This window comes from Nyctereutes procyonoides, unplaced genomic scaffold (assembly GCF_905146905.1).
Source record: "Nyctereutes procyonoides isolate TBG_1078 unplaced genomic scaffold, NYPRO_anot_genome, whole genome shotgun sequence".
NCBI classification, from domain to species: domain Eukaryota; kingdom Metazoa; phylum Chordata; class Mammalia; order Carnivora; family Canidae; genus Nyctereutes; species Nyctereutes procyonoides.
Window position 1 is genome coordinate 2,894,223 of NW_026575143.1, and position 15,207 is coordinate 2,909,429.

At 43.7% G+C, this 15,207-nt stretch overlaps 1 protein-coding gene across 21 annotated transcripts in view; it reads left to right on the forward strand.

Annotated features, from left to right (window-relative positions):
• Positions 1-13,600, forward strand: part of PARD3 (par-3 family cell polarity regulator) — a 651,879-nt gene extending 638,279 nt beyond the window's left edge. For all 21 annotated transcript variants that reach the window (XM_055308634.1, XM_055308637.1, XM_055308641.1 and 18 more), the window contains 2 exons: positions 5,238-5,365; positions 11,543-13,600. In XM_055308634.1, the coding sequence (XP_055164609.1) occupies positions 5,238-5,365; positions 11,543-11,942 (528 nt within the window). In that variant the 3' untranslated portion in view covers positions 11,943-13,600. The remainder of the gene's footprint in view (positions 1-5,237; positions 5,366-11,542) is intronic.
• Positions 13,601-15,207: the final 1,607 nt, after the last annotated feature.

Here is a 15,207-nt window from a genome sequence, read left to right on the forward strand (position 1 = left end):
ACAACAACAAAAAAAAAAAAAAAAAAAAAAATCCGTCCTTTTCTCCATTTTTCTATCCTGGACTTTTAATGGCCCGTCTTCCCATTTTAGGGCTTTGTCTGCTTTAATTGGAGAGCCAGTCTGTAGTACACATCCACCCTGCATGCCTAGATTGCCTTCCCTGTACCTGGGGAATTTGAGAAAGTGATGTTTTTGTTTTTGTTTTCATCTTTTTTAAAACTTCAAGGGTCTGCTGTGATTTCCTTATATGGGGCTCCATGCCTTGACTCAAGAAATACTGTCTTGGTTAATAGCCTTGCAGTTCAGAAAGGATGGAAATCAGCAACCTGGGAAATCAACCTGGAGAAAGCCATTCCTGCTGCACAGGGGGCCCCTTTACTCATGGCCAAAGCCTCGGTGCTGCTGCAAAGTAGATCCCTTTTTTGTGGCCCCTTTCCCATGACCCATGACCCCAGCCAAAGGCTCCATGACGCCTGGCCCATGCTACCCACGGAGGCCTCAGGTGGTAGAAACAAGTGAAGCTGCTTTTGGTCGTTGTTAGCACGTGACACTAGAGAGCCGGCTTGTTCTGTAGGGCTACCCTTTATTTTCAACATGCTTGCTGTTTTAGCAGGGGGAAATAGCTCCAAACACTGGTTAGGAAAGAGGAGATGGAGATAAACCATGTGTAAAAATCAAACATGAATTTATAAAAACTTTATGAGGAAAACTGGCGTGCTCTGCAGATTTTTCGAGCATTACTCACATCATTAATAGCAATTAAGCTTTTTAACATTCAGAACCCACCAGAGGTCGATCAATAGTTGTAAAAATATCTTGTGTGATGGGGAAGGGGTGGAGGGCTGCGAAGGCAGGATCAATAGATAAAAGTTAACTTTGTCTTGATTAAAAGTTTTAAATGAGTCTGCTACCAGGAAATAAGTACCAATATTAGCATTTGCCACTTTTAAACAGAGTAAATGTTTTACGCTTTTTATATGATTCAGTGGTATAACAGTTCTTCCTACCCTTTACCAAATCTGTAAATTACCATTTTTATCAGCATGTGGGATTTATTTTAGGGTTACAGCACATTTGTATTGCTGAAATGGAGACTCCAGATCTCAGGTGGGCGGTATGTTCTTTTAGTCATCGTGGTCATCATGTTCACCATAGCTCTTCCCCTAAAGCAGACAGACTTCTTGTATCTTATTTTTGTTTTCAACATGTGCCCTTTGAACGTATGGGAAAATTTGAAAATTTTTATCATTCATGATTTAAATAGAAAACTCACTCAAAACTATCATCTATAAGGGCACCCGGATGGCTCAGTCAGTTAAGCACCCAACTCTTATTTCAGCTCCTGTCATGAATCCCAGGGTTGTGAGATTGAGGCTCTGTGCTAGGTATGCAGCCTGCTTAAGATTCTCTCTCCCCCTCTACCTATGTCCTCCCAACCCCCCTCTTTCCCTCTCCCTCTCTCTCCTTAAAAAACATATTATTTATAAGAATAGCACATACGTGTGTATATGTGAACATATACAGGTGCATACACACATATGCTTATATGCTACTTTCTTTATGTGAAAAAAATCACGGTATTTAAAAATTATTTTCTATAAATGTTATAAAACAGTAATGAATTTTATTTCATATGTGACACATGCAGTTGTATATTAAGCTCTAAAAGTCTTACAGTTTTGCCTCTTCTAACTGGTACTGTAACTTTGTATGGTACATATTTATTTTGTTCTTTATTAATTGTTAACAGTTTTGGTTATGTGTTTTTATTTTTTTATTGTTTATTTTTAATTTGGAAAAAGAAGAATGAGTTTGTTTAACTGGAGAAGAATGCTTAATGACTTAATTTAATGAAAACACTATGTAGAAGATATTTTTAATATTTTGTTTTACACTAGTAAGTGACAGTGAATTGTGTAGCTCTTCCAAACTTTATATAGTTGTTTGTATAGTGTACATAGTATCTCTCTGTGGTCATGATAAAGACCAGCACTTTATAGCTCACTTATAAAAGAAGTCACATGCATGGTTTTCACTTGTGGCATTAAACATAAGCCATGAAGAGATTCATGTATCAGGGCCCTCCAGTGTACTATGTAACAGATAACTATGTATTCATTTCTATTTACAACCTCTACATTAATATGGCCTTGGCAACCTTGGCAATTTTTTTACTTGAAAGGTCATTGCTTGTCACAAGTTTCATCACAAACAAGGCCAGGTTATTTGTAATTTGCACTCTCAAAGAACAGAGCTACTGCCTTATTGGCTGGGGAATCTCCAGAATTATTACAACTGTAATTTACCTGTGTGTCTCCCTGTACACATGTTACTTTGTTGTGGTTGTTCGTGCTGTTTTATTTGAAACCTGCACTTCTCTCTGGGGTTACAAATTGCCTTTCTTCATTTCTTTATTTTTGTGATTTTGATCTCCAGACACATTATTCTACTTTGGCCACAGAGATGGGAACCCCAGTCAGGATTGTCTATTATACTACTGTTCCCCCAATTTACATGTTTATGTGATTGTTGTTGAAATCATGAATTAGGTTATTTTTGATTTGGGCTAAGTATGAAACCTGCCATGATGAATTTAGCTAGTTGTTGCTTAACAAGTTGTTAGTTGTTGTTAGTTAGTTGCTTGCTGTAGCTAATTGTTGCTCCGGACTGCTCACATATACAATCTTCCTGGAATTCTGTGGCTCAGAAACGTTTCATCTTAAAGATAAGAGTGATTCTAACCTACCCATTTGCATGCTTTGAAAAGAGAAATGGCGTGAAATATTCATGGTAAGGCTAAGGTTTATATTTCATCATAGTGGGCAAACCAGTATGACATGTCAGTTTGCTGATACTAAACTCATTCATTCATATTAAGTTTTCAGATCCTGTGTAATGATAATTTTATTATTGGAGTTCATCAAGATCCAACTTGATGCTTGCCACTTGATAAGGTTTGAGGTGAACAGTGTCGGAAACCACACACTTGAGGAAACAAAAGCCTTTCAACATCTTTTTTTTTTTTTTTCTTTTCTGTCAGAATCAAAATTTCAAGCCTCTGGGAGAAACAACTTAAAATACACCTGAAATTTCTACAAGACCTTGCATTTTCTTTTCACATCTCCACAAGCAGTGTGTCACAGAACAGCATGAGCTTAAAAAGCTGGTTACTAAATCCTACTGCAGAATGCCAGATCTTTCAAAACTGCTTGACACATGTATATAGCTTACACTGAGTGAAAACGCAAGGGAAACATGGTTCTTTTGAGGGCATAAAGGCAATTGTGTAGTATTTTCTTGCTTTGCTTTCCCTTTGTCCAGTAGCTTCTCTCAAGCTTCCCATGCCTCACCATGAACAATAGAACCACTCAGTTCTCTTTCTGGACAGCCTCACCAAGGGTAATGAAAGAAAATGTCCATCTTCTTTAATATAGTTGATGAACAATTGGTTGATGCTTTGTTTGCATAAGCAGAACTCACTCTGCAAAGTGTTTTCCTTGCTGAAGGCATCGCTGATGCGTTATTTGAACGGTGGTGTGGAGCGGGTCTCAGAACACACATTTGTTCCAGTGAGTGTGGTCATAAACATCCACTAGTAGAGACTAGGGCATTGTAAAGCCTAATCTCTTCGCACATTATTTTTGTATCGGGATATTTTTAATATGCTCGCTGACTATGCCCATATGCTTGGAAATCTCTGTCCTGTACATTGCCTTCTGATTGCTTACCAACAAATAAGATAATGCTGGCCAGGCAGAAAGAGGACAATAGACGATGCTTTCTTTCTGTTCACACAAAAGCCAACCAGAGGAGCCACTCCTTAAGTAACAAGCCCGCATGTTATCTTCCAGCCCTCCAAATGAATGCGAAGACTGTTATTTTAGGAAATTAGTGTCGAGTCAAAGTCTGCCATTGGTTTTCAGCTCTCAGAGAAAATTGATAGCTTGTTTTTAAGAGACATTCTTCACTCAGAATATGCCTATTACACGGTATTGTATAACACAAAGGGGAGCAGAGGTCTGCAAGTGCCAAAGTAGATTACTTAGTGAATGCCACCAATGCTAAGATAAACCGTTTTCGGGTGCTTTGTAAAGTTAGAAGCATCTCGTTGTCTATTTTGAGCAGAGCTACTTTCATTTTTAAAGGGCAGATCTAGAAGGTAAGCCAAAAACTGTCAGTGAGAAGCTGAAACATCCACATGGGCTTGGTCTGCACAGCACAATATATACAACCAGTATCTGATTTTGCTGAGAGGCAACAATCAGTAGATGACCCGCCAGCCAATGTGTTTAGCCAGAAGGAGTGAAGTTGCTCTATAGAATATAATTAACCCGGGTAAAAATGCCTTTTTCTAATAACTGAGGTAAAATGTGTTATCTCATAGCCCATTCAAGTAGTTCTTAGCTTTGGGGTTTATTCTTTCGATGAGGTTTGCCGTTCCCACCATCTGTGGGCAGAGGAGAGCTGTCTGTGGCTAGCTGGGCCTAGTGTCAACCAGTCCCGGTTCAAAATTTAACTGTCATCCTTTAACAAAAGGGGAATCAGCTATATTGTAAGTCTGTTGCTAGACTAAAATATGTAACTGCTGAAAAATTCACCAGCACAGCCAATTCTCAAGAACTTGCCCACTTCTGTGAATTATTGTAATAAATTTTTATTGGCTTGTCTACATTACTCCTGGTCTCCTGAGCAGCCTGGCTTCCCGATGTTTGCCAGATACACAAGGGATGCAAACTGGTCTCTCATGTTGGTATTTGCCAGACCTCATCAGGAAGACTGGCAAAAGTTGTCTCTCAGTTTTGGACCATTCTAAAGCCATAATCACAATTTAAGGTGCTTGACTATTTGGGGCTGATAAGAGCAAACAGATGCCTCTTTTCTCACACTTGAGAAAATTGCCATTGACTTTTGAAAAATTACATAACATGTTTCTAAGTCCATCCTTAAGAATAAAAATTAGGGGGTCGCCTGGGTGGCTCAGTGGTTGAACATCTGCCTTCGGTTCAGGTCATGATCCCGGGGTCCTAGGATCGAGTTCCTCATTGGGCTCCTGAGATGGAGCCTGCTTCTCCCTCTGCCTCTGTCTCTGCCTCTCTGTGTGTGTCACAGATGAATGAATGAATGTATGAATGAATAAATAAATCTAAAAAAAAAAAAAAAGACTGGAAATGTGGTGAGCGGGCCCCGCGATGGCCATAACTCATCTCTTGCTAACCAGTTTGCATTCCCTCCTGCAGCCGAGCTCCCGGGCAGCAGCGCAGAGCGGCAGGCACTCGGTGTCGGTGGAGGTGCAGATGCAGCGCCAGCGACAGGAGGAGCGCGACAGCTTCCAGCAGGCCCAGCGCCAGTACAGCTCGCTGCCCCGGTACGACGCCCCTGCCCCAGGTCCCAGCCCCCGGCCCTTTGCAGAATTGCACAGGCTTCTCCCGCCCACGCACGGTAGTCCTACAAGGAACCGGGGCTTGCAGGCTGGCAGCCTGGCTCTGCCTGCGTGGCCGCCGCACTGTGTGGCAAGATGACCGCAAGGAAAAGGTGTTGGAGGAGCAAACCTAGAGCTCCCCAGCTGTGAGCAAGGTGCTCTGAGTACTAGGCTGAAGGCTCATGTCTGGGATCAGGAAGACATGGGAAGCTAGCTCTTATTTTGCCTGGCTGTAGGGTAATGAGGTATCTGGTAGCGTGTAAATCTAGGGCTCCGTGAAAGGGCGGGTGACTGCTCCGGGGCCTGTACTCATGTTGGGGTCTCTCCTGCTGTCCTGCTTTCCTGCCGTCCTTGCTTTTGCTCGGTGCTGATCCTTAGAGTCCCAGGGATGCCACCTCATTAGCTGACAAGTCAGAGGGTCTCTCCACCAGGCTCCCCACATGGAGGTAGCTCTGCCCTGGGGATTTTCTGCCCAGGGCCTGGACAGTGCTCAGGTGACACTGAAATGATAGTCATTGTTCCACCTTAAGTATTTCCTCCGTGCACAAGAAAGAATAAAAGTATTTAAAAACATTCATCTTCCCAAACTTCCCACAAGGCCCTCCTCTAATCACGATTCTTATAGAGGTTTGTTCTATTTCAAAACCAGGTGACAAAAACCTTTTGGGTGGGGGGAAAAAAACATCCCTACCGTGTTTGTATTGGGTGGATAGCTTGGAATGTGAGCAGAGCAATGTGTGGCGGCAAATGCCTCTCTGTGTAAATTTGGCCGATGTAAACATGGTCTTGATTTGCTTCTAATTTTTCATAATGATGAGTCCTTTAAATATTAAATAATCACTATAATAACCATAAGGGACTTCGCTCTGCTGATGTAGCTCAGACAAGGGAATGAGGAGAGGAATGAAAATCGGTACTTACCAGGCAGTAAGTACCATTACTATAGTAATTGTGATCGCAGTATTACTAGTAGTGTGGTATTGTTCATTCAGTTGTTCTTTTTTAATCCATAAAGCTGTATCTCCTTAGAATAGAAAATTGTATTTTTTTTTCTTTTAAATAGGAGAATTGCTTTTTCTTTTAAATAGAATATTTCTGCAGCCCACTCTAGGTAAGAGTCAATGAAGTTTGGGTCTGGACAGAGCCTTGGACATCATGTTGTCCTACAAGGAAGCAGCTCAGTGAGATTAAGCAACTTCCCCCAAGGTCACACAGCTTGTATGTAATTCTGCCAGAATTCAAGCCCAAAGCTGCCCATGTCCCGAACCCTAATTTTATAAGGCTCGTTGCTACCATGGATTTGGGTTCCCAAGCCTGGAATTTTAACTGATATAGGTGTAAAGTTCTCTTTGTGCTCTCCTGCCCTTAACATTTGGAAGAAGGCCACTGTATGCATCAGCTCAATGCATCACATGCAAAACACTTCAAGGATTCTGCATAAAGAATGTAGAAAAGCCACCCACCCCCCACCCCCGTGTGCCTTGCTTTCCAGCAGAAAGATGAGTGTAATCACGTGGGTGAATTGACATAGCTGGTGGGCAGTAGCATACCCTGGCCCATGTGGATGGCATTGCCTGTGTAGGCACTGTCATCAGGTTTTATTGGCAAATTGTTAGGCATCATAAATTCTTGTGTTTGAGAGTGTAAGAAGTGATGGGGAAATATCAGAAAGTGTATGTAGGTGGCAGAGTTGGGAAATGCTCAGGGCTGAGGGAGGTGAGGGGGTGTGAGAGATGGAGGCCAAGGGCCCGGAAGGCCACACACCTGGTGCAAGAGGAGCCGCTAGGGTCCCAGTCCTGAGAAGAGGACAAGGATGGAGTGGTGCTTCTGCAGACTTTCTTCTGGCCGTGTTCCCAGGTAGCCCACTATTCCAGATGGACCCCCTGGGTTCCCCACCTCCTCGTCTAAGCTGCCTGTCTCGCCCTCTCCCTTCTGGAGCACCCAGCAGAAGGGTCTGATTCACTGAGAAGGTGGCTGCCGTCAGGAACAGAATCTCCCTGTGGGTTCACCAGAGCCCCCTGATCACTAGGCATTGTATCCAGTGTCAATGTGAGAAAAACAGAAATTCCAAAGAGTGGTAGTTTCAGGCAAGAGGGCTGGTAAGCCTCTCACAGCCTGTCCTCTTGTGTCAGAGAACAGTTTCTCGATGGGGGTAGATATTGTGAGGAAAGTGGAACTTTGCACCCAGCTCTGTTCCCTGTAGGGCAGCACCATCGACCCAGGCTGGGCACAGAGATCTGGGGGGAAGTAAAGCACCAAGCAGGAGCTCGGAGGGAGACTGAAACAGCTTCTGTGGCTTGAGTCAAACCCACATTTCTGACATGACATATTCTTCAAAGATACTTGACCTCTGCCTTTCAGATGTTGACAATTAGCAGAGTTACGTCTAAACAAGCTGGTGTGACATTTGATACCAAAAAGATTTCCCGCACAACAGAAGTTCTCTTGCAAAGTAAAGCATAAAATCAAATGGCCATTCCTTGTTATCAGTAGCACTAGATAAGGTGGTTCGAATTAGAGGGATGTATACACGCCAGAGTGGTTTGTAAATCCTCACTGTAGCCAGCAAACCTATAGACAGAATTCAAGTTACATTCTGACGCGTCCATAAGAAACGCTAGTCAGGTAGTAACACTCCTTTGGAAGGAGAGACTCGAGTGGACCCCCTCTTAATTCTCAATCGTGCTAGATTTCTTTTTTAAATTTTTTATTCCTAAATTAGTTATCCTTTTTTTTTTCTTTTTAACTTTCTTTTTTTAATCCTTTTAACATTTCTAGATTAGGTCTTAGTGTTCAAAAGGCTTCTCTAAAACCGAGTTAGAAGTATGTTAAGTCATAGTCATGGACAGGAAGACTTATTTAAGATTTTTTATTAAATATATATTTTTTCTTTTCCTGCTGTCTTTCCATTTCTTCATCTTTCCTTCTTTTTTTTTTTTAAGATTCTTATTTATTTATTCATGATAGACATAGAGAGAGAGAGAGAGAGGCAGAGACACAGGCAGAGGGAGAAGCAGGCTCCATGCAGGGAGCCCGATGTGGGACTCGATCTTGGGATTCCAGGACTGCGCCCTGGGCCAAAGGCAGGCGCTAAACCGTTGAGCCACCCAGGTGTCCCCATCTTTTCTTCTCCCATGGCTTCATGTCTCTTGATGGCTGACTGCCCTGCTCCACTCACTTCACTTCCCCTCTGTCTTCCACACCTGGACATGCTCTCCCAACCAGGCCCATTTATTATGTCTCTAAGCTGCTTGTCAGTGTGTCAGCTTTGGTCTTCATGTCTTTCTTCATCCTTCTATGTCTTCCTCACCTCAGTGACTAAATGGCTTTCCCAAGGCATTGGGTCTTTGGTGTAAGCCCTCTACGTCATGATGGCCTTCAGGCCCTGTTGGAAGTGGTTATAATTATTGAGTGAGAGTTGTGACCAAACCTGGGTATTTCTTTGAGTGGATTCAGAAAACTTTGGTGGGCTCATTCCAGGACCAAACAAGCCTGTGTGTTGGTTATAAAGGAATTCAGTGAAAGGAAACTGACATTTTGTTGCCACTATTATTATCTGTGGGTTTCGACTCAGCAGTCCCGGGACAGCCAAAAGATTATTTCTGATCTCTGAGGAAGTGGGCCTGCCTTCACTTAGTGATGCTTCCTCAGTTATTCTTTCATGCCCTTCCCTGCATCTTGATCTCGGCCCAATCCTTTTGACAAAGGACAGAAAGCAAATATTTTTGCTTATTTTTCCCCCTTGGTCACAAAGATGCCCCCAAAACCCAGAGGCTCAGCTTTGAGGGCATAGTGGCTCTGTCTCCAGACTGCTCTCCCAACACCCCTTAGTCAGCCATGCACTGTGTGCCATGCTTTTCTAAGCAGTTAACATGTCCTGTTTCGTTCATTTCTTCCCATCCCCTGTGAGGTTAGGTGTCTTGCCTGTTTCACAGATGAGACAGTTTGGGCCCAAACAGCATAACCATCCCAGGGCTCCTCAGCTGGTGAGTGGCAGACAGGACTGGAATCTCTGTCCACCTGATCCTAAGCCTAGTGTACAACACTCGTTGTCTGCTGTTTTCTCAAGTTTATCTATGATCTGCTCATTTCTCAGCCTCTCTTTCATCAAGAGCTTATTGATATCACTGGTTTCCTTACCAAAGAAGCATGTGTGCATGCGTGTACATGTGTACGTGTGCACATGTATATGTGTGTATGTGTGCACATGCCGATGTGGGTATACTTTCCCCACATGTCTTCATGTGTCAGGCAAGTCCACTTTCTTCCCTCTGGCCTGCTTAATTTGAAGAAAATTTTAACGATAAGAAATTCCTAATCTCTAATCTCTATCCCTAACAGAACTTTAGTCACTTCTCAATGTGTTTAAATAAAAAAGACCCTGTCTTCCTGAGATGATTCAGAATTCAGCTTATGGTGCATGAGTACCATGGAGTGGAGCCTCGGGCTTTTTAGAGTCGGGGCTTGGGAGATGGAGGGGGTTAGTGGATCTCAGTAGGCTAAAGATGAAAAAGAGGTGACATTTCTGTGGCCTATTTCTGGTTATCTTTAAATTGATAACTAACCCATGAAGGAATTCCACTTTTGTTGCTGGAACATCACTAACAAGTTCGTTGTTTTAATTAAAGTTTCATGATTAATGTCAAATCCCTGGTTTCATGCTGGCATGCTCCATCATTCATGTCCCTGGGCAGATTAATTTATGACTTTTTAAGTGAAGATAATCAGTGCTTTAGGCAAATAAACTATTCCATCAAATCCAAGGATTCTTGCCTGGGCTCAGTGTACAAATGGTCTGATTCCCATGAAAAGAGAACTGGATAGAGATACTGGGGACCACTCAATTAATCACAGTCATATCCAGAGATGATGCTGGACGTTAGTTCATTTTCCTTATTGAAAACATCCCTGGCTGCATTTTAGGCCGTGTGGAAAATAGGCAGATTTCATCCAAACCATATTGACGGCACTTCTAAATGTTCAAATATGTAAATTGCTCCATCCCCGTGGAAGCTCTGTGGCTGCATAGACCTTCTTTTCCCTTCACAGGAGTCATGTCGTGTGTGTGTGGATGTAAAAGGCTGAGCAGTACATAATGCTGCCAAATGATTTTCTTATTGATAAATGGAGCAATATATTTTGTTTTATTACTCAATTCTCTCTTCCTCTCTTTCATTTTTAAGGCAAAATATTAGGACATGTCTTCCTTTCTGGCACAAAATTGTTTTACTTTATCATAGCCAATCTTATTGTAAATTCATAAAAGCATCTAGGGACTGGATAGTAAATTAAAGATGTTTCAGAACAATAATGTTTCCCGAAAATGATGTGCAACTTTATTGCAGAAGTGATAAGACTTTGAAATTTCTATATGGCTCTGATTTATTTCCCTATCCTGGGGTGACAGAAAGTAGGTTAAGTAGGTCACCCCAGCCCTCCGCAAGACTGTGGTGTGTAGGAAGATAGTGCCGGCACTGCTGCCTTTCAGGCTCTACGGTCCTGATGGGCATGTATTCTGAAGAGTGTCAGCTCCTGACATATACGTCTCGGCAGCCAGGGCTTGAAGGGATTGCCTGTTGCATTTTTAATCATATGGGAGTCCAGACTTAGATCCTTCATAGCTGAACTCACCCTGTAATCCATTATGTACACTTCAGATTAGCTAGTGTCTTAGGCATTATGGTGGCAGCTGTGTAAAATATTTGTTGTGCTTGTTTAGGATTGCATTGTAAGGTTCCAAAACGAGCAGTTAGGGCTGGGGTTGGAGCTGCAGCTTGCTAATACCCTGGACAGCATCTTGCCAATGCATCGAAATCGCAGGAGGTACTGTCACCCGAAGGTTCTGGTAGGCTGTGTCTACCCACACACAGCCTGAGGACTCCCTTTTTGGGCAGCCTGGAATCCCTCAGTTCTCTCTCCTCCTTCTGCCATTGTTTGCTGCTCACAGTCCTGTCTCCTTCTTCCAGCCCCATTTCTGTGGCCAACGCAGGATGCATAACACCGGGACTAGAGAAATCCAAATGCACTTCCCCTTGGCCACCCCCCACCCTGCTCCCTCATTTCTTCCTTTCTCTCTGTCTCCTCCCAATCCTCATATACTAACCTTTGGGATTTGCCTTCTAGGCAAAGCAGGAAAAATGCCAGCTCTGTGTCCCAGGATTCCTGGGAGCAGAACTACCCCCCCGGGGAAGGCTTCCAGAGTGCCAAGGAGAACCCCAGGTACTCCAGCTACCAAGGATCCCGGAACGGCTACCTAGGCGGGCACGGCTTCAATGCCAGGGTGATGCTGGAGACGCAGGAGCTCCTGCGCCAGGAGCAGAGGCGGAAGGAACAGCAGATGAAGAAGCAGCCTCCTCTTCTTCCAGAGGGACTGCACAACTATGACTCATACAAGAAAGGCCAGGACCCCACTTACACCCCGCCCAAGGGGCCATTCCGGCAGGACGTGCCCCCCTCCCCTTCTCAGGTCGCTAGGCTGAACAGGATCCAGACTCCTGAGAAAGGGAAACCCTTCTATTCCTGAGCAGGAGAAGAGCGGAGGCTTCATGTCATGCAATAAAGGACATTTTCGTATGAAGACTTGTATTTTGGGAGTTTTTTTAAAACCTTGATGGTACTATGGAATATTTCTGTTGTCGGTATCAGTGCCTTTAAGCAGTATGGGCAAAGAAATGGAAGGCCTTAATGTCTTTGCCACTCTGTCTCAAGTGTCTATTTCATGGAAGGATTTCCCGCCATCCGACAATCATCTGTTCAAGGCGTTAGTGTGCTCTGCGTCCTCTGGAGTGCCGGGAAGGTGGCCCTCCTGCCCTGCGGTGCCCCTGGCTTTGCGTTACGGCCCCCACCAACTTGTGGCCAAGTGGAGGATGGTATCTAGCCCTCTTTCTCCCCTTTCAGTTTGAGGTGAGGTTACATCCCAGTGTCTGGTGGATCCCAGGGGGTGACACACACCAGAAGTTGGGGCTCTCTGGTGCTTCACAGCACAGTCATTTATAGTACTTTGTCATCAGTAAGGTTCTCTCCCTTCTCTCTCAGCTCCTTGCCACAGGAAGTTTCCTTTATTCTGTTGAAGAAGCCAAGCCATATCCGACACTGTCTGGTTATCATGGAGGTCCTTTTGCAACTGCCTTATAACTTGACATTACCAATAAAGTGATCAGTCTGGTCTGCGTTTATAAATACACTTGTTCAGTCGTGTTCCTGACATGTGTGTTGAGTCAGCGCAGCTGTGTGTGGGGCATGTGGGCGAGGGAGTGCCTCCTGGTTGGGGAAGGAGGGAGCCTGCCCACCGGCCCCGTGTCTATCGTGATGTGGGAGGTGGTAGCTAAGGAAGAATTCTCCCAGGATGAGCTTCTGGCCCACAACATCCCAGTAATTATTTTAATTAGCTTTCATTTGACAGGTTGGCAGGAAGGGCATAGAGTGGGACAAAGATAAATCAGACAGTCGTTTTGGGATTCTCAAAACTCCTCTGCTCTCTGCGGTTTTTAAAGTCAGTTGGAAATGACATTAGTCTAGTGCATCCACATGCTGTCTCTGTGCCTGGTGATGCCATCATGCTACTAAATAATTCTGCCGTGAGACAAAGAAGACAAATAAGGGAAAAACTGTTAGATCGCACAGGGAACATTCTGGTGCCCCCAGACAGTGGTCCCAAAAGATTGCTCTCATGTCAATAATGTGAGGTATGTGTGGGTCACAAGGACCTCGATTCCTCCCATGTTTTCAGCTGTCAGTCTGAACGCCGTGTATTGTAAACCATGGCTGGGTTGCTAAAGTGCCTGCAAATCCTGATGTGAAAAAAAAGCTTGAGATAAAAGCTCAGCATACCATGTATTAACAAAAAAAAAAGAAAAAAAAAAGAAAAAAGAAAAGAAAACAAACAAAAAAAAAGACATGTACTGATATGCCTATTTTTTTTTTTTACTGGCACATTGTATTTTTGTGTCCCACTTGTTTTTAGAAAATACATGAAGTGTCCACACGTACCTATGTCTCTTTTGCATCTCTGTGTAAAGGTTCTATGTGTTCATAATGTGTGGCGATATTAAATGGTGTTACCAATGTCAGCACGATGACCTTGGATGACAGTGGCTCTTTCTCACGGCCTTCCGTGAGCTGTGAGAAAGAGCCTTCCCTGTACATATGAGACTTCTAATAAAAGGCATATTTCTTCCTGTTCTTTCTTGTGTCTGTAGTGTGTTTCTGTGGAAATTCCTAGCTGGGTGTCTTTTTTTAAGTATGTTAGCAGATGTGATTTTTTTTTTCATATTTACAAGTTGAAAGAAAGTTTCCTTCTATCTGTCTGTGTGCAGACATGGGAGTGGGTGATTGAGTGCTTACCTGAACACCTGAGGAGAGACAGGATAGGAAAGAAAGACCCTGAAGACCCAGGCTGCTGAAAGAAGCCCAGGGAATTCAGAATTGGAGGAGCCAATCCTCAAGAGCTAAATAAAAGAAAAATGATACAGAAAGCCACATCATATTCTTATTATTGTCCTTTGCTCCCTCTGGGTCACTTCAGTGAGCCAATGTTTTGAGGGAGTTCCAGCCTTGCATACTGCAAGCCCAAAGTAAGGTCCAGATTCTTAAATCTTTTTTTTAAATTTTTTTAAATTTATTTATGATAGAGAGAGAGAGAGAGAGAGAGAGAGAGAGAGAGGCAGAGACACAGGCAGAGGGAGAAGCAGGCTCCATGCACCGGGAGCCCGACATGGGATTCGATCCCGGGTCTCCAGGATCGCGCCCTGGGCCAAAGGCAGGCGCCAAACCGCTGTGCCACCCAGGGATCCCCAGATTCTTTTCCACTTCTAATACCAATCAGTCCTTATTTCCCAAATTACAAAATAAAACCCTGCTGTTCTTTTAGATTCATTAATATGTGTTTGGTGCTTTGAAGGCATAAAGGGCATCAAATCCCCAGGTATGTCTCGTGCACGAATATCCCCACCCAAAGGGTAAGCTTTGCACAGGCCTGTTGAAAATGCCTTCTATGTGGAGTGCTGCATACGCTGGTTGTCATAGCAGCCTTTAGCCCGTCACTAAATCCAATTCTGTCACCTTGGTTTTAGTAGCGAGAGATGTATATATAGTAAACCAAGAAAATAACATGTCCTGGGTTCTTATATGCATGCATGGCATGAGAAAGTAGAAAAGAGAAGATGGACAGATTTGTTAATTTTCTCACTGACCAGGAGGCCCATGGCAAATGCTCGCAGGTTGTTTGTCTCAGCTGATGGTGAGAAGTAGAGCAGGAGAGGTAATATAGAATGTTTGGGGACCCAAATCACAAAGGGGTTTGAAGATTAAAACTGACAGTTTGAGCCACACTGAAAGGAGTAGGAGCACTAGATATGAGTCAGCACAGAAGTGGGAATGTGCCAGACTGGCAGTCTTGTCTAAATGTCTGCCCTCTGGCTCCAGAGTACTTACCAAGGACTCACTGGGATCACAGGAAGATCATGTCCATAGCAGGAGCCAGGCTGAATGTGGTCAGCATGTGTACCCACTGGGAGGAGTCCCAGTTGGTGCAAGGGGGTGGGTGGCACCAATTAAGGCCCACATTCACATGAGAATGGAAGTGGAGTGAGTCTACTGTCCCTCAGAAAAGATGGCCCCACAGTGACATTATCACCACCCTTAGTCCGTTAAGACTATAGAAAAGACTTATAAATATTTATAAATATAGATTATAAAGTAATGTATAAGGTATCATATGTTAAACATCACCACCCAGGTCTTCTTCCTGGTAGACCAAACACAGCTCAGAAGTCAAAGCATCCATGGTT